The 19,840-nt window shown below is 47.7% G+C and overlaps 1 protein-coding gene across 1 annotated transcript in view; it reads left to right on the top strand.

Annotated features, from left to right (window-relative positions):
- Positions 1-4,919: 4,919 nt before the first annotated feature.
- The window catches only part of IL13RA1 (interleukin 13 receptor subunit alpha 1), a 55,532-nt gene continuing 40,611 nt past the window's right edge, over positions 4,920-19,840 (top strand). Inside the window, exons 1-3 of the mRNA XM_082716326.1 lie at positions 4,920-5,244; positions 11,164-11,303; positions 18,650-18,788. Of these exons, the coding sequence (XP_082572452.1) occupies positions 5,163-5,244; positions 11,164-11,303; positions 18,650-18,788 (361 nt within the window). The 5' untranslated portion in view covers positions 4,920-5,162. The remainder of the gene's footprint in view (positions 5,245-11,163; positions 11,304-18,649; positions 18,789-19,840) is intronic.

Here is a 19,840-nt window from a genome sequence, read left to right as displayed (position 1 = left end):
GGCCAGAAGGTCAGTGTGGCTGGAGGAACGTGCCTTGGGCAGAGCAGCAGGAGATAAGGTTGGAAAGGTGGGTCAGGGTCAGGGTCAGGCCTTGGAGGATAGTGGAGCGTTCTGGGCACACGAGTGTCTTGCTGAATCTAAGACTCAGTTCAATAACCACTGTAAAGTTTGCAGACCTAGAGGTCAGTTGGCTTCAGGACATTGACCCTGACAGATACCCCAGCACCTCGCATCTTGGCCTCAGGCGAAACCCAGAGGATCCGGTCACAAGCCCCTTGTGCAAACGGCACTCTCTTGGAAGTGAGCATCACTAAACCTGTAGAGGAAAACCACTTACGGCAGAGCAAGAACCTCCAAGTCAATGAAGCCCAGGCCCGAGAGCATGGTATGTCACTGACGTTGACCACATCACATTCCATTTTGTGTTCTCCCTGGTGCCAGAGAGCGTGCTTGCTCAAGCCACCCAAACAAACTCAGAATCTAAGGAAGAGAGGAGTGTCCACACTTGCTGCACGCCCACGGTTTCAGGACAAGCCCCCTGGTAGTTGTCCCTTCCAATCGGTTGACTGCCCCGAAGCTCCTCCTAGGTGAGAATCCTAGAGTTACCCTGAGCAGTGTCTCCACCTTCCAGGAGCTCGAATCCAGCGGTGGCTCTAGACACATGCACAAACCTCTCTGTTAATTGCTACAGTAGAGGACTCTGTCGAGTGCTATGGGCCCCACGGAGAAGCGAGTGTAAAGAATTTTGTATTGGGGGGTTAAAGAACCTTACAAAATGCAAGGTTGAGGAACGGAAGAGCTTTCTGGGCAAAAAGAACAGCAAGAGGGAAGGTTTGTAGAGAGAAAACATCGGAGGTGACAAACGGGGTCAGGCAAGTAGTGAAGGAGGGAAGCAGGCCAGGCCAAGGAGCATAGGGCCTGTGCTGACAGACAGCACATGTCCCGTTGTTAAGGTAGCATCTCCTTATTGGCACCTCCTGACGGCTGGTGCAATGGAACACAGGTCCAACGTTACCAGAACTCCTGATATCTCTATTTCTTTTAAGATACTATTTATTTATTTGTCAGAGGAAGAGAGTGAGAGACAGGGTACACACAGGCAGGGGGAGTGGCAGGCAGAGGGAGAAGCAGACTCTCCACTGAGCAAGGAACCCGATGCGGGACTTGATCCCAGGACCCCGGGATTATGACCTGAGCTGAAGGCAGATGCTTAACTGATGGCGCCACCCAGGCATCCCCAGAGCTTCTGATTTCTTAAGAGAAGCTGAAAATCTGGGGTGTCATGTAAAATCTCCTGATTTTTTTTTCACGTCTAGAATCTAAATCCATATATATTTAAACACGGTGTGGGCCAAAGAAGTGCCTGCAAGGGACTTGGAGCCTAAAGCTGGCCTGTTGGCTGAGAGTGCTGGGCTGCCAAGGGACTGGGGAAACCCGGCTGGTGAAGAGACAGTGGAAAATGTGAGGAAGCCGCCCTGAAGAAAAAAGCCGGCAGGCAAGCACGGCCAGACTACTGGCCTCTGAGGGGAGAAGGTGTCCCTTAAGAAGCAGGGAGTGAAATGACCAGAAATGATCAGATCTGCACATTGGAAGATTCGTCTCACGGAGGGGAGATGTGCAGACCCTTGCGACTGTATAAGGGCAAGGCCATAAGGACCTGAAGAGACCCGTGGAGGCAAGGAAGGGGGAGAATTGACCTGAGAGGTGTTTTGTGATAGAAGCGACTGCGCAGCTGGATGACGGTTGGGCGGGGAAGCCACGCGCACACCAGATGCAGGAAAGGAACGTGTCAAGGTTAAACACTTAGAGTGTCAACCTCTCACTAATTCTCGGTGGGCACGAGGACAATGGATGGTTAGGGGCCAAGTACAAATATAACAAGAGTACACGAGCTCAGGGTTTCTCGACTTCGGCACCATGGTCATTTTGAGCTGGATAATTCTTGGCTGGGGTGGTGGGGAGGCTGTGCAGTTTAGCAGTATCCTTGACCTCTACCCACTAGATACCAGTAGCACCACCCCCACCCCAAGGGGGGATGGCCAAAAATATCTCCAGACATTGCCAAATGTCCCCTGAGGAGGACAAATCAACCCTCGCAGGGAGCCAAGGCTTAGTGTCAGAAGAAGGGAAATCCCCTATTTGCTGTTTCCCTTTTATTCTTCACACCGTGGTGGCATTGAGTATCTATTCTGTTTGGGCCTGATAAAAGACAGAAGACCCTTCGTGAGATTTTTATTTAAGGGGCCTGAAGTCTTAGTTAAGCCCTTGGTATATATGCTGGCGTCTCTGTCCTTTATGAATTCAGGAGGGTGTTTCTAACTGCCTGGAAGGCGACCTGACTTTGGAAAGAGGAACATTGTTCTTCCCCACCGCCATCGCCCAGCTATTTTCTTGCTTGTACCCTTTTCTAACTCCACTCACAAAAAAGGAGGAAGCCTTGGTGAAAAGAGTAAAGATCCAAAAAGCCAGCTGGAGTGGCCGAGGTACCTAGGGGGGAGTCCAGAGTTCCAGCCACCTCGGGGCCAAAGGGGAAAGAAAGACGATGGGTAATCTCACACCCAAATCATCAGGGGCTCAATGAATTACGAATTAAAGCTAAACTTGATGTGGACTCTTCATGACTCGGATTACACAAAGCCCCAATAAGAGGTGTTTATTGCAATTCTCAGAAAGCCGTCCATTTGTCTTCATCTTCGCAGACCAGAGCAATGGGCTAATGCAATCTGAAACGCTGAGTAAAAGTACAAGACAATTTACAAATAAAAGATTGATGTTGAAAAAACAGCATTCCTAAGCCTCCCCACTCCCCCCAAAAAACCTTTTTTTTTTTTTTTTTTTTTTTTAAAAAAACGTGGCTTTACGTTTAGGGTACAGGGAAGTGGAACTGTCTAGAACACTTGTACTCATGGTCAGCAGCCCAGTACTATTATGGTCATGCCACTGCCCTTTGTCTTTTGCCTCACCACACTCACAATTCTCAGGGCCTTTTCTGGAGGCTAATGACAAGTCGTGACCCTTGTTTTGCTAATCATTTGCTGCCATTACACTTCATTTCATTAGGCACTTGCTCAGTCTATGCCAGACAGTGCCTATGATGGCACTAAGCCAGTCCCCAGGGGCTCCTGTTCCAAGTGGAGACTTTATAAAAGGCCGATGACATAATCATTTTGGAAATGTTACTATAAACTTGTTGTATAATGTTTAGAGCAAATGTCAACAAGTGGATGTGTGTGGTGATGGTGACGGGGGGGGGGGTGGGGGGGGGGGGAAGGGGTCTTAGGTTAGAGACTGGCTGGCCTGTTTGCAGGGGGATTTAGAAATAAGAGTAATATCTCTCAGTTCTACCAACTTCCATAGTTTACAAAGTGTTTTCATAACCACAATGTTGTTCAGTAACACATGCAGACAAGGAGGGATTCTGAACCTTGAACGCAAGACTTATCTCGAGATTCCATGCAGGCAGGCCTGCCTCCTGGAAACCTCCTTTGCCCCTTCTGTCCCAGAAGGCGCCCCTTCTTTGTGCCCCATAGTTCCTTGCTTTTGTCCTTATGGGAGCCCCCCACATTGGTGACAGCTCTTTGCTGGCAGGGCCTGCTTTTAATTAGTGGCTCCCCCAGTTCCGGAAGGACAGCAAATACTTTTTGAACTTGAGGGCCATAATTCTCAGAGTGAGGCCTTTGCTTCCAATATGTTAAAGGAGACTAGGTGTGTTATCAGCATTTTGACTGCTGTATTTTTTGGCAACAGATTTCGGTATACATTGGCTTAATTCAACCGAAATACACCTACGTTATTGGGTCTCATCATGTATCCAGATGTGATCCTTTTTGGGGGGCTGGTGAGAGAGTAACACCCTTCCCCAAAGATCTCCATGCCCTGGTCCCAGCCAACTGTGGATAAGTGACTTTATATGGCAAAAGGGACTCCGTAAATGCGAGTCAGTGAAGGATTTTGAGATGAGGATGATCTGGTAGGTCCAATCTAATCACGAAGGTTTTTATTAATGAAAAAATGCAGCAGGAGGGTCTAAGTCAAGAGAAGCAACCTGAGCAGCGGCGTGGGCTGCCTGGAGAAACTAAACACTGCTTCTCTCTAAGAACCCCCAGAAAGAGCACAGCTCTGCTCACGCCTTGATTTTGGCCCGGTGAGACTTCTGACCTGCAGAACTCTAAAAAAAACCCGTCTCAAGTCACCACACATACAGTAATTGGTTACAGCAGCAAGAAGAAATAGGGGTTCCCTTTCTCCTCCATCCCCAGCCTCATTGACCTTCGTAGTCACCCACTTTCTGTGTTCAACGTGTATCCTTCTGACTCACCCTTCTGGCTCTAAACCCATGAAAAAGAAATACCTAGAAAGTTGGTTATATGCTTTTCAGAATGCAAGTACTGGACATGGTATGGCACCGTCGTTCCCATTTAACATTTTGCTCCCCCCCACCACCCCCTTCTCAATATTATGTATTACCACTTTTCCAACACACCTTCCTGCCTTTCCGCCCAGCACGCCCCTGCTAAGTCCCCTCTTGGGTCTTGGGCCCGGGCCCACCCTGGGAGGTGGTGTTGGGATTAGGAAGGCTGGAGTCAGAGTTTTGCAAACAGCTGCTCAGAGACGGACGACTGGGAGCCGCGTCTCGGACTCCTTCCGGTCGGTGGCCCTGCCCCGGGGCCCGGGTTGGTGGGGGGAGGGGGATAGTTGGAGGCGGGGAAGTCCAGCCCCCCGCGACCCGGGCCCCGCAGGTCCGCGCGCACAGGCGGCGCCGGCCGGGGCTGGCGCGGGCGCGCGAAGGGCGGGACCGGCGGGCGCCTGGGCTGGGCCGCGACGTGCTCGAGGAAGTTCAGTCTGGCCAGAGCCGAGCCCGGGCTCCGGAGGGGTCGGCTCGGGGCGGCGGGGCGGCGGCGGCGGCGGGGCGGTGGGGCGGCGGCGGCGGGGCCAGGTGTGACGCGGCGCGAGGCGCGGGAGGTGCGGGGGCCCGGGCGCCCCGCCCCCTCTGCCCGCGGCTCGCGGCTCGGGTTACCTGCGGCGGGTGGGCGGAGCGGCCTTTCCGGTCTGCGCCGGCCCCCAGTCTCCCGGGCGGTGGAGCCGGGAAGTGGGAGAGGGAGCGAAGGAGGCGGAGACTGCCGAGCCTCGCAGCCCGGCCGGGCTCCGACGAGAGGGGCTGCATGGCGCGGCCGGCGCGGCTCTGCGGGCTGTGGGCGCTGCTACTCTGCGCCGGCGGCGACGGCGGGGGCGCCGCGCCCACCGGTGAGTGCGGCCGCGGGCCCGGGATGGCGACCGAGGGGGGCGGCTGGGGTCGCGGCCGAGAGGGGTCGGGGTGCTACGGTGAGGGAGGGCGCTGGGGGGCGGGGGGCGGGGGGCGATCACCTCACGACGCTCAGTGCTCGGGGACCGCAGCCTGAGGCGCCCCGTTCGAGGGAGGGGGGCGGGAGCGACGGGGCATTTCCAGGTCGCGGGTGGCTGAGCGGGACGACGACTCGCCGCCTCACTTCCCTCGCGTCGTCGGGAAGAGCCGGGGAGCTCGGGGCCCAGGCGCGGGAGAGAAGCTTGCCCGCGGTGTCGGAGGGCGGCGGGCCGAGACCCGGCCGGACACCCGGGTGGGGATGAGGGGGCCGGGAGGCGGCGGGGTCGACGACCGAGGTCCGGGCAAGCGGGGAATCGCCCCGGGGCTCCTTGCCTAGGACTCCGCGGGTCGAGTGCGGGGGTGGAGTTGAAAGGAGCTCCAGGAGACCCCCGTCCTCAGAGAATAAGGGACGTGAGGGTTACGGCTTCCTCTGGAGTTTGAGAAACCCGTTTGGAAACCCGGAGCAGCATCCGGGTGCACGCCTTGTTTCTTTAATGACCCTTATATTTGGAAATAATTGTCGGTTTACAGGAAAGTTGCCAGGGTACTCCCGCGGGTTCGTGTGTACCCCTCACCCTGTGTGGCAACTTTTCATTAATCAACCGGGCAGAGTTCTGCTGGGAAGAGTAGAATGACTTCCTCCCGGACAGCTCCCTGCTCCAGTGGCCTGGTCACGTTGGGTGACAATAGCAGCTCCAAATTAGAGAGCTTTTATTACTATATTGACACAAACACCCACAGTTTGCCCATTGCCTTTTCACCAGTGCGTGGTGCTTTGAAACCCAGGTTGAAATGCTGATTGGGCAATCTCGATACCCTCTATTGATTCAGTCAACAAAACGAATGCAGTCCGCTCTGTGCCAGGTGGTGTTCTAGGGGCTGAGGATGGGGAAGGGGGGGTGAGTGCCGCAGACCAAGCCCCTGCCCTGTAGGGCTTCTGCGTTATTGGCAGAGGCCTCCGGGGGCGGGGGGAGGCGGGAAGTAAAATATCAGGTATGTCAGATGGCGCCAAGTACAATCGAGAAAAACGAAGCGGAGAAGGGGTTTGCCATTATAAATAGGGTGAAGCGGGAAGCCTTTACTGAAAGGCGGCATTTAGAGTGGAGGCCACAGGCAGGTTTGAGGTTTCCAGTTAATAATTATTCAAGCGTCTGCGTTGTTTAGCCTTGAGCCAGGCTCTGGGGGTTCGTGGAGAACCTTAGAGGGTACAGCCTAACCCTTGCTGCCCCCCCCATCTGCCTCCAGTTCAGGTGGGGGCGGGGATCGGAGTTTTATAACCATATGTGGAAGCTCAGTCCAGAGAAAGGAAGGGACTGGTTGAGGGTCACCCCACTCATTAAGGGTCCTGATTTTCACCGTCCTGCAGCAACACCTTCCCTCCTACAGACACACACACACACACACACACACACACCTGAAACAACAGCTGGCCTTCTACATTATCCCCTGCCGCCCCCACTTAATCACATTTTGTCTCAGCAGTTCATTGCGAATTTGGTAACTTAGAATACAGAACCTCTTTTCCCATTAGAAATACTGAGAGACTTGCAAGGAGATATGGTGAAGGAAAAACAAAACAAAATGGGACTTAAGTTTTCATGCTCTGACATTTCCCAGCTGTGGAGCTCTGGGCTGATCATTTCCCTGTGCTCACGTGGCAGTTTTGTGATCCGTAAATTCCGAGGGCCCTTCCTAGCTCTAAGCTTCTCGGTGTTCATAAATATGATTCGGTTACTGGCTTTGTTTAGTGTCTTCAGGCTGCTGGGCCATGTGGTGCCATGAGTTAATAACCACAACTAGCATTTATATACTGTTTAAGATACTCTGTGCAGGACAGTGTTCTGAGTTTTTCCATTTATGTTGTTTCATTTCATCTTTACACAAAACCTATGCTGTAGGCACTGCTGTGAGTCCCCACTTTGTACATGAGGTAGCTGAGGCATGGTGAGGTTCAGAGCCTTGCTCCAGGTCTCGTGGGGTATGTGGTGTGACTCCAGAGGTCACGCTCTTTACCATGGTATTCAGTGCCTCCCTCTGTCGAAGGGAGGGGGGGGGTCCTTGGCTGGGAGAGGAGCTGAGCACATCCCAGAGCTGCAGGGCAGGACTGGTTGGGACCCCTGAACGGTTGTATAAGGTCATCAGTTATGAAGTGATTGATTGTGTATTGGAGACTCGCTTTATAATTGCCATGGCATGTGGTCCAAACCCTAAGCTCTGTAGGCATCCAGAAGAGGGAGAGCTGTGAGGGCTGGCAGTTGTGTGGAAGTGGTAAAAACTTGAGCTAGACCTTCAGGATGGGGGGAATCTGAGTGGGTGGAGAAGTTCTTCCTAGGTGGGGGAGACTAGCAGGAGCCTGGACGCAGGAGTGTGGGGGAGAGGGTCTTGCTCCCTCTGTGGGCAACGAGCAGCCCGACTGGGCAGGAGGGTGCGTTGGCAAAGTCAGTCCAGGCAGAAGAGTGTCGTTTGCCCATGAAGGCCCTAGCGGGGCACAGTGTGGGGGAAATGACAGCAGAGGAGAAGCAAGCATGGAGACTCACCCGGGTGACAGGAACCGCTGGAGTATAAAGCTACACGGGGCTCTGGGGTTGAAGATGTCCCCTAGACAGATGTGTTGTGAGTACCTCCTGTCCAGGGCTGTGATTTAACTGGTGTCAGCCTGCCTCACGGGGCCCAGCAGAGCACTCTGGTGTGGTTGGAATGATTAAGAGAGTCGTTACAAGAAGAAAGGGATAGACATTGATGACTGACTAGATGTAAGGGAAGGAGGCGGTGACTCATATATGACTGTGATTTCCTTAACTTTTCCGGGAATAGGCATGCCTCTGCCAGCTCCTGGGATGGAATAGGAGAGAGCAAAAACGAATCGCTAAGCAACACGCCTTATTAGAAAGAGCACGGTCTGTGTCCTAAGTAGAATGGGGTGCTGTGCTAGGTAACTGTACAGACTCACTCGAGGGCTGAAGTTGAGTCCGGGGGTTGGGCATGGGGAGGGATGACCCACTTGAGTCCGTCCCGCCTGCCCATTCCCCTTTCTGAAGGCAATGCTCAACCTTTAAGAAGTAGTTGAAATTCGATGTCTGACTTGTTCTGTCCCACAGACGGGTCCATTTCACAGACAACCAAAGCAACTGTTGAGAGCTGTTTTGTTTCTTCAAAAAGAAAGTAGATAGCTAACATTGACATAGCACTCGCTCCGGCCCCGGCACTGTCTGGAGCATTTTATCTGTATTGACTCGTTTCATCCTCACAATGACCCTTTTCTGATGGGTTATTATTTTCATGCTTGTGTTGTACCTAAGGAAACTAGAGCAGAGGGAGGAGGTTAAGTAACTTGCCACCTACTACGTAGCAGAGCTGGGACAGGAACTCGGGCTGTCGGGCTCCAGGGTCCATGCTCTTAGTCCTGCACTGTACTGAGATTATATTATGTCTCACACATGAGGAACTGTCAGAGATCTTTAGAAGTACAGTCACCACTTATATATGTACATATCTCAGTGTGTCATACATATATACACATGTATTCATATATATCTAAACTTTGGAGACTATATTTTAACTTTCCGGATGTGTGTGTCTGTGCGCGCGCTTGTGTGTGAGTGTATTTTAAAGTATAAGAAGTAGAAAAATCTCAAGGGAAATGGAAGGAACCATTAGGCAGAAAAAAAGATGGCAGTTAGCCATAAGTAGCCTAAAAATGCAAACCAATTAGAAGATTTAACTAAAAGACACTTCAGAACAGATGGAGAAAAATAAACCCACTGGAGAGATTAGGAATCATGCGGCCCATTGTTCTAGCAAAATACTGAAGTTAAAAAGTAGATTTTATAAGTAGCCTTGAAAATTGAAGTGTGATTTATGTGAACCGTAAATAGGTAGTATTTTTTTTAAATCAGGGCTTTAATTTTTGTGTGGGGATGGGAAGGTAGAGCATCAGCAAGTTTGCTGCACTCTGTTTCTGGAAAGTGCAGAATAAGGCTGATAAGGCTAAAGTAGATTATAGTCTTCAGGAGGAACAAAGTTTTTATTTTTCTATTGTTTATGTATTTATTTGTTTATTTTAAGATTTATTTGAAAGAGACAGAAAAAGGGAGGGGGTGGGAGGGAAGGGCAGAGAGAGAGGGAGAGAGAATCTCCAGCAGACTTCATGCTGAGCGGGGAGCCCATGACGGGGCTCTATCTCACGACCCTGAAATCACGACCTGAGCTGAAACTGAGTCTGGCTCTCAGCCGACTGAGCCACACAGCTGCTCCGGCACAAAGGTTTTATTAAGGGCTCTGTAGTTAACGAATGATTTGTCTTCAAAAGTTTCATCCATGTGATGTTAGAAAGACCAAAATAGAGTAGCTGTACTCGCCAGTCATCGCTTCGAATCCTCGCGTTAGCCCTGTTGCCCGAGCCATGGGGGCTTCCAGACAAGAGCTGGGTTCTGATGCAGCGCAGTAGGAATTTTCTGCTCCTCCCCATAGTTGGGCCTTTGGTCAGCCTTGTGGAAAAACTAATGGGGGAAGAGTCGGGAAAGAGGGAATGAGTATGGAGAGTCCAGGGCCTTTGCAGGCTACTATGAATACAACTGACCTTTGGGGAAATGCCAACTATGTAATGCCTCTGGGGCTCCTGTTTGGGGACAAAAGGCATTTTTTGTCCCGTTAAAGAGGAAGATAATGGTATAAGTAGTTACGGATTATGTGAGAGGCCCAGTGCCCTCCAGAGTAGTGGCACAGAGTATAAGATACAACTCTGTGGGTTGACAAATTAAGACAACTGTGGCCCATAAGTAATTCCTAATGATTACATTTGCAATGTTGGACTATTTGGAGGGATTGGTTTTTCTTTTTTAACTCATTTAATAAACTTCATTTTGGAATAATTTTTTTTTAATATATTTTTTTAAGGTTTTATTTATTTATTTGACAGAGAGAAATCACAAGTAGATGGAGAGGCAGGTAGAGGGAGAGAGAGAGAGGGAAGCAGGCTCCCCGCCGAGCAGAGAGCCCGATGCGGGACTCGATCCCAGGACCCTGAGATCATGACCTGAGCCGAAGGCAGCGGCTTAACCCACTGAGCCACCCAGGCGCCCCGGAATAATTTTTAATTTACAGAGAATTTGCCAAGATAGGATAGAGAGCCCCTGTATGGTCCTCATCCCGTTTCTGGGGGACGATTCTGGTATTTATGGTCACTGGGGCTGTCGACAAAGTTTGAAATGATGTTTCATTCCACCAACCCCTGCTCTGTGCCTTTCCCTGTTTTTGGCAAGCATTAAAACTCCTTTCACTGATGATAGAGCTGGTCCAAAATAATAGGGTCACTAAATATTTTGGTAGAGGCAGTGGTGGGTTTTCTCCAAATGAAACACATTTTTAAGACACTGGTTCAGTTTCTCCTCCTCTCTCTTCCCTCTTCAGATTAGTCAAAGCTACAGTCCCAGCTGTGTAGTGTCAGACCTCAGGGGAGCAACAAGAACTATTCAATCTTCCTCAGTACTTCTTCGGAAAAGTTATAACAACAGTTAGCCAGGTCATGTTAGCAAGCATGATGAAAGATGTGCTGCTTGAACTCGCCTGCGGAGCTGCGAGTGTTCTTGTCCTCGGTCACGTCATCTTTAAGATGAGCTGATAGTTGTGACGAGTTGTGACGGTTGTGACGAGCCAGTGGATTAGTGGGGAGACTACTTAGAACGGTGCCTGGCTCAATAAATTCTAGGCTGTTGTTAGTTTTATTCTTCTTGGCATCCAGGACTGGGAGGAATGGCTTTCATGGCCTACTGAAAACGCTGGCTGATGTTGATAAATTTATTTCTTGTGCTTGATTTGAGCAGAAATCCAGTCACCTGTGACGAATTTGAGTGTTTCTGTTGAAAACCTCTGCACGGTCATATGGACATGGGATCCTCCTGAAGGAGCCAGCCCAAATTGCACCTTACGGTATTTTAGTCACTTTGACAACAAGCAGGATAAGGTGAGTGTTCTAGAACGTATTGTACTGATGAGGTAAAGTGAACACTATGAACTGGAGCCAAGAATAAACGGAATTCTAATCTTACTTCAAAGTGGGAATTTTGTTTTGGGTCGTGTCCCAATTTTACCTGGGAAAATGACTATGAAAAGATTGTTGTTAAAAAAAAAAAAAGCTGAGCATTTGAACATTTGAAAATATTTGCTCATTATCTGATAATCAAATGCAATGAGATTACTTTGTTAGGAAATGCCAGATATCTTTTATCCACTAGGCACTCAACAAACAATTATGTGAAAATGTGTTCCCGTGTTCCTGCCTGTCGCCTTGTATGCAGACCATGTGTTCACTGTCTTGCTAACGACGTGCACACAGATATGCAAGAACCACGCGAACACGGAGTGAATGGCCACATGGCAAGTGAGAAAGTAAGACGTCCGGGGCAGATAGGGCTGACTAGGTTTCCCGATGCCCGACGAAAAATGAGGGGAACTTCCGTTCAGCCTTCCCACTTAGGTGTGGACAGCTGGCGCAAGTGAATTTTTGTTAACAGGATTGGATCATTTCAGATTCTTTTTTTTTTTTTTTTGGTAGATTCTTGATGATAGTCTTATTCAACGGAATTTTTGCTCAGGCCTAATCAGCTTGCATCCCCTTCTCTTCGACAGTTTCTTCAAAGCATCAGATCATCTGTCCAAAACTGTTTTATATCTTTATGCCTTCTTTCAGTGAGGGGGGAGGTCAGGGACATTTGGGGTTGAATTTGTCCAGAATCATGAGGAGGCTGAATGAGAAGTTGATATTAGTGACAGGGCTTTGGCTCTGTGAATCAGGTTCGTGCACCTCGGTGGCACGGAGAGTCAGAACCGGGTTCTAGTTGGTGGACCACTCAGCTGTCTGTTTGGCCTGGGCAAATTACCTAACCTCTCTGAGCCTCAGTTTCCTGCTGTGTAAAGTATGGCTGTACTCACTTCCCTGGCTTCCTGGGACATGACAAATAACATATGTGAAAGCTTAATAAATTGAGGATGGAAAAAGTTCTTCCTTTGGAGGGAAACTTGCTAATCTGCCATTCGTGCCCCTTTCCTGCTGAAGTGCTCATTATAGCTCAGGTGTTCACTGATGAAGAACTGAGGCTACTCAGAAGTATTTGCATTTTATTTATTTTTGTAAAGATTTATTTATTTATTTTATAGAGAGAGTGCAGTGGGGATGCTCACAGGGAGAGAGAATCCTCAAGCAGACTCCCCAGTGAGCATGGACAAACAGGGGCCTCAATCCCAGGACCCTAAGATCATGACCTGAGCCAAAATCAAGAGTCAGCCGTTTAACCAACCGAGCCACCCAGGTGCCCCAGAAGTATTTGCATTTTAAAGGAGGTTCTCTAAACCCAAATAGACTTTTTTCCAGAGAAGGCGTACAGATGGCCAACAGACATGTGAAAAGATGCTTAATATCTCTCACCGTTGGGGAAATACAAATCAAAACCACAATTAGACAAATCACCTAGTAGTATCTACTAGGTCAGGATGGCTAGTATTAAAAAGACGAGAGGGGCGCCTGGGTGGCTCAGTGGGTTGAGCCTCTGCCTTCGGCTCAGGTCATGATCCCAGGGCCATGGGATCGAGTCCCGCATGGGGCTCTCTGCTCGGCGGGGAGCCTGCTTCTCCTCATCTCTCTCTCTCTGTCTGTCTCTCTGCCTATTTGTGATCTCTCTCTCTCAAATAAATAAATAAATAAAATCTTAAAAAAAAAAAGACGAGAAATATCAGGGCATCTGGCTGGCTCAGTCAGTGGAGTATGCAAGTCTTGATCTCGGGGTTGTAAGTTTGAGCCCCACATTGGCTGTAGAGATTATTTAATAACAAAATCTTAAGTGTTGGCAAGGATGTGGAGACAAGGGAACCCTCTTGCACTATTGTTGGGAATGTAAATTGGTATAGCCACTATGGAAAACAATAATGGAGGTTCCTTAAAAAATTAAAAATAGAACTGCCTTATGATCTAGCAATTCCACTTCTGGGTATATACCTGAAGAAAATGAAAACACTCATTCAAAAAGATACATGAAGCCCTATATTTATTGCAGCATCATTTACAATGGCCGATTTGTAATAGCTAAGGGTTAGAAGCAATGATCTAAGTGTCCAGTGATAGATGAATGGATAAAGAAGTTGTGGTATATATATATATATATACATATATATATATATAATTACTCAGCCTTAAAAAAGAATGAAATGTAGCCACTTGTGACACCGTGGATGGAACCAGAGACAAATACCATATGATTGCACTCTTGTGGAGTCAAAAAAATAAACAAACAAAATCAAACAGAAACAGATTCATAGATATGGAGAACAAACTGATGGTTGCTGGGGATTGGGGGGGAATGGGTGAAGTACGTGAAGGGAATTAAGTCATACAGACTTTCAGTTTTAAAATAAATTTTAAGTCATGGAGATGAAAAGTGCAGCATAGGGAATATAGCCAATAATTTCGTAATAACTGTGTGGTGACAGATGGTAACTAGACTTACTGTGGGGATCACTGAATAAGGTATGTAAATGTGGAATCACTATGTTGTACACTGGAAATGACTATCACGTTATTGGTCAACTATACTTCAATTAAAAAAAAGCAAATGGGCGCCTGGGTGGCTCAGTGGGTTAAAGCCTCTGCTTTTGGCTCAGGTCATGATCTCAGGGTCCTGGGATCGAGTCCCGAGTTGGGCTGTCTGCTCCGCAGGGAGCCTGCTTTCCCCCTCTCTGCCTACTTGTGATCTCTCTCCCTCTCTCTGTCAAAGAAGTAAATAAGATCTTTTAAAAAAAATGAAAGCAAACAAACAAGAAAAAAGAGATGCTCTCAGTGCAGAAGACTGTAATACTTTCAGGAGTTGAGTTCCCCTTTTTAAACTGTTGGCTTCCTCTTATTCCTAAAGAGGGAGGGGCTGTAGGCATTTGGATTCTTGGTGGCAACTTTCCTAGTTCAGCCTTGAGAAATTCCAGGAAAGACCTTTAAGTGCTTCGCCTAAGTATCTCGTTGAAACTGAGGAGAGGTCACCTTTGTTTCCTAACAGGTCCATATTCACTAGCCAGCTGTACATACCTGAGGATCGATCGGGGAGACATGGTGGTGGTCTAGCCTAGAAATGGGGCTCATTCTGCAGTGTAGACACAGACATTTAGAGTTGAAAGTGACTTTAGGAGGCAATGGAATTAGACAGCATTGGGTTTGAACACTTGTCTCTTCCCCTTTCGGAGGTGTGTGACCTTGAGCAAGTCACTTAACTCTCTGAGCCTTCATTTCCTTGTTTGTGAAATGCTGGGGTAGGACCTACGTTGTGTGAGTGGTGCATGTGTTCAAGGAGATGGTGTTCGTAATGCACCTGACACCACATCAACATTCAGTCACTGTCAGCTTTTAAAATTATTATTATTGTTAGGTTGAACCATATGACCTAATCACATGAAATTGTTGCTTCTTTAGGTCATATGGTTCAACCTAATATTACCTTCTGTTTTGCCGCTGAAGAGACCAGATGGAGACCACAAAGGGTGACCTCTGCCTAAGGCCTGCTCCTTTATATTCCAGCCATGTGACGGTGTTGATGGCTGTGGTAATGGCCATCGCTGCTGCCCTCCTGGTGAACATGGATTATCCCTTGTAAGCGGGGATGGGAGATTTCCTGGCCAGCCTTTTGAAGTTTATAACCCTGAGGCTGACAGTGAACGGCAGGAGTGATCTCCCTCTCCCCTCTCCATCCTTCAGACAAAGCATTAGCATCATCAGACAAAACTGGGGTGCATATGCCCTTTGAAGCATGTTGAAGGAGCAGCTTTGGCATAGTTTGTACATGTTGGGGGGCTTTGGTGACTGTCTAAAGATCGTAAGTTGCTAAGTGAGATAAACCCTTGAGGTTGTTTTCAGTCTTTAGACTGAAGGATCATTAACATAGGAGCTGGGGATTCACAGATGATTTTTCTGAGAATACAGGCTCAGTTTTAAGTGGCTGCCCTCCACCATTGTTTTAGCAGTATCTACTAGTTTCCCAATCTGGCAAGTAGAAGGAGGATCTGGCATCAAGTTTTGTTTTTGTTTTTGTTTTCTCGGCTTGGTGTTGTTAAAAGAATGTTGATTTATGTGCTTTGGCGTCAGATTAGATCTCTTTCATCACCCAGAGATAGCAAGTCTCACTAGGTGAATAAATTACAAAGCTGTTGTTCCATCCAGACATCCAGAGGGGCAGAAGCGGAGGCCCACGCTCTTTTTCTACTGAGAAAGGAATCTGGAATTGGGAAAGGTGTGATCCAGCCAAATGCACATTGTTCCTGAGGGGAGGGTCCAGTTCAGGACGCTGGCATTGGTTTTTGATAAATTTTCAAATAAGCCCAGATTCCCCAAGGGGTGGAGCGGAATGTCATCCTACAGCAGCTACCAGGGGAGTGAGTCACCACCTACGAAAGTCACGTGGGAGCTGTCCATGCAACTTCGTTGGGATCCGAGGGGAGGGATTTAGTTTCTTGTCTGATAGAGATGTGCTACCCTTGGTGATCATTGACAACTGGGGTTTCTACTTTTTTCATGCCAACTTAATATTGTTTACCTTAAACTTTGAAAGAGTTTTTTGTTTTTTTTAAAGATTTTTATTTATTTGAGAGAGAGAGAGAGCACAAGCAGGGGGAGTGGCAAAGGGAGAGGGAGAAGCAGGCTCCCCGCTGAGCAGGGAGCCCAATGCGGGGCTCCATCCCAGGACTCTGAGATCATGATCTGAGCCGAAGGCAGAGGCTTAACCAACTCAGCCACCCAGGCGCCCCTGAAAGAGATTTTTAAAAATTACTTTGTTTTTCTCCCTATGAACTCTTTCCTGAGTTGTTATTTATATGCCCTCAAGGACAAGGTTCAGATTAAGTACATAAGTATTTTTTTAACTTAAAAAATTCAATTATAATAAAAATCTTTGCTTAATAAAATTCCTCAGCCTTCTCACTGGAACAATATCTAATATACTAAGAGAACTGGGGTTTTTCCCATGATGATTCTGATTTATGGCATTTAACCATACATGTTCCACCTGGTTTATTCAAAAGACAGACAGGAATTATCTTCCAAACAGGAATTATCGAGGATCCTTGAGTCAGGGTGGCTCCTTTTGAGGTATATAGGACTCGGGCTTGGTAAAATTGTGATCTTGGTGAAATTTGCACTTGGAACTTTCATGCCACCGTTACCGTGATCCTGGGGCTGGCCTTCGCTTTCACAGGCTGAGAACCCCCATTTCCCCAGCACACATTCATCTCTCAAGGGCCAATTCCTTAATCTGGCACAAGAACGATCATGGTGAAAAAACATTCTAGAAAGCTTTCTGTTGGCATAACTGGTGTGTTCCTTCCCTGTAGGCAGCAACTATGTAGAAAACCAGACGATAAGTAGGTTTCCTGTGAAGGAATCAGAAATTAGTTGTGAAAATGTACTTGGCTAAGAGTAGCTAGAGGTCTCACTGAAGGTAGGCATAGCTTTGCCGGGACAGAAGTATTCAGTGTCCATGGGGCCAAATCCTCCTCTTTTCTCCCTGCCAGAAGTTTGCTTACATACATACCCTTCTTTGTCTTTTCTTCAGGGCTGACCAGCTGGCTCCCATTTCAGAGTGCGGTCTTGCTTGGGCCTACGAGCTATTCAGTTTCTCTAACTTGATTTTTGTGTGTATCTTTGTTATGATTGATTAGTTGTTGGTCTGCTAGCTGCTGTCTGTCTGAGGGCACCCTTACTTCTTGGGTTTGGGGGTATGTCACAGTGGCCCTCATGCTGGCTGGCCGCAGGCGAGGGAAATGGCTGAGTAGCTCCTTGGGGCAGATAGAAGTAAATTTGACAAATTTTCCACTTTAAGGCCATCAGCACGTATCTAAAAGGAAATGCTGTCTCCAACTTGAGTCAGAAACCATTGCAAAACAGGAAGCTCCTTGGAGCTCTGATTAAAAGCAGCTTCATTCTTAATTATTCCAACTCTTTTCAGATTGGGAGATGTTAATTTCCTTAACAGCCCTCTAATCTCATTATTCTGAATTGTAATGCCCAGATTTGTGACTTACATCTGTATGCTCTCTAAAAGTCCGCTTTCTGTAGCTCCACAAGCGCATCTAGTTTACAGAGTAAGGGTGTGGTGTGCTCAGTGTGTGTAGCATCTCTTGAAATCTCTATGCTTGTGCAAGAGAGTCAGAAGGGTCAAACAGTACAGAAAGATGTTTAATGAAAACTCTCTCTTTAGTCCCTCAGGCCCTCCTTTCCTTTCTGTCGTCACAGGTGACCAGGATTACTGGTTTCTTTTTTTTTTTTTTTTTTAATTTTTCTAACCCTTCTCATTTCTTTTTCTTTCTTTCTTTCTTTCTTTTTTTTTTTTTTAAAGATTTTACTTATTTATTTGACAGACAGAGATCATAAGTAGACAGAGAGGCAGGCAGAGAGAGAGGAAGGGAAGCAGGCTCCCTGCTGAGCAGAGAGCCTGATGTGGGGCTTGATTCCAGGACCCCGGGATCATGACCTGAGCCGAAGGCAGAGGCTTTAACCCACTGGGCCACCCAGACACCCCAGGATTACTGGATTCTTAAAGAGTTTGTATCTTGATCTTGATAATATACTGCATCTAGTTAGGGGAAGTGAATTTTTTAAAAAATATTTATTTATTCATTTTTAGAGAGAGGGAGCGTAGGGAGGATGGGCAAAGAGAGAGGGAGAGAGAAACCCAAGCAGGCTCTGTGCTGAACGCAGAGCCCAATTCCAGGCTCGATCTCAAGACCCTAAGATCACAACCTGAGCCGAAACCAAGAGCTGGACACTTAACTGACTGTGCCACCCAGGCACCCCTAGGAATTGAGTTTTGATAATCTTATTGTGTTACCTTTAACATTTTAGACAGTTGATGTATGAGCATGGTAGGTTTATAGGCAAATGTCATGAGGTTTATACATTTAAAATGTGGGAATTTGTCTTTTCTCTCTCCTGGGGTTTCTCAATGGTGGTACCACTGACATTTGGTGCAAGATGATTCTTTGCTGTGGGGGGAGGCAAAGCTGTCCTGGGCACCAAGCCAGGTTCAGCAGCATCCTTGGCCTCTATGTACTATAGGCCAATGGCAGTGCCTTCCTAAGTTGTGACAGCCCAGCATGTTCCCCAGGATGGGGGGAGTGGAGAGAGCAAAATCACTGTGGGTTGATAGTCACTGACCATTGCCATCTGATAACCTTCATTTTTTTCTTTTTTAAAACACATTTGAACATGCTGATGTTTTATTACCTACCTGTATTGCTGTATGTTTGCTAGAGCAATGCCTTTTTACAATTTCCTAACCTTAGAAAATTGCTCCTGAAACCCATCGTTCCAAAGAAGTACCCCTGAACGAGAGGATTTGTCTGCAAGTGGGGTCCCAGTGCAGCACCAGTGAAAGTGACAATCCTAGCATTTTGGTGGAGAAGTGCACCCCGCCCCCGGAAGGTAACAACCAAAAGCACTGTTTGTTGGTACTTTGGGGGATAAAGGCAAATTATCCATGTGTTTATGTTCAGTGTTTGTTAATTCATTCAGTTTTCAAATATTTGCTGGGTCTGATTAGTTCTAGGCACGTGTATATTAGGTGATAAATACAAGGACGTCCCTGCCTTCGAGGTGCTCAGGGCTTGAATAACTGTGCCTCAGAGTTCTATAGCATGTAATAATTTGGCATGTAATATACACACATATACACCCTCCCCTAAGTTGAGCCTCAGAAGCTTATCTTGTGAAGTGAACAAGGCATGGATTATCACCCTGATCCATTTCATGAGGAAGAAGGGAACCAAGTAGGTTGCTCTAGGCTTTCAGATTACAGGTCCAGTGCCTTAAAGAAACCCAAAGTATTATCTTCCTCATTTGATAGAAAGATTAGCTTGATATGCAAGATATAGTTGGGGAAAGATGTTATAAAAGGAAAATGGGCTTGCTGGCCTAGCTCCAGTTCAGGACAAGCCCTAGGGAAAGCTTTCACATGGTCAGGTTAGTCATTTCATTGCCCCCCTCCTTCCCGCCTGACACCTAGTTCCTTCTAGCACTTGGGCTGCTTGCCGGGAAGAGCTTATCCTGGTGAAGGGCAGGACTCCTGGAGCCCAGATGTCCAAGAGTCTCAGCTCTGCCAGTGAACAGCTGCGTGACCTTTAGCAGATGACTTAGCCCTTACCCACTTCACTTTCCTCATCTATAAAATGGGGTTGATGATAGTTCCTGCCTCCCGGGACTGTTGAAAGGAATACGGAAGTCAGTATGTGTGAGGTGCTTAGAATAGCACCCGGCAAAGAGTAAATGCTGGGTACATCTCATCTATGAATTCCAGTTCACTCCGTGTTTGGAGGGGTCCCATCTCCCAATTCCAAACCTCAGCACTATGTGGCCTGTTCTCCAGGCCCTTCCCCCTACCTGCGTTGCACAGATCAAAAGTATATGAAGTCTTGTTTGTAAAATTATAGAATTCAGTGTTGCCATGAGGCTGGGAGCCTGGTTTAAAAGAACTTACC

This window comes from Mustela nivalis (genome assembly GCF_964662115.1).
Source record: "Mustela nivalis genome assembly, chromosome: X".
NCBI lineage: Eukaryota > Metazoa > Chordata > Mammalia > Carnivora > Mustelidae > Mustela > Mustela nivalis.
This window is presented reverse-complemented; position numbering and strand designations above follow the sequence as displayed.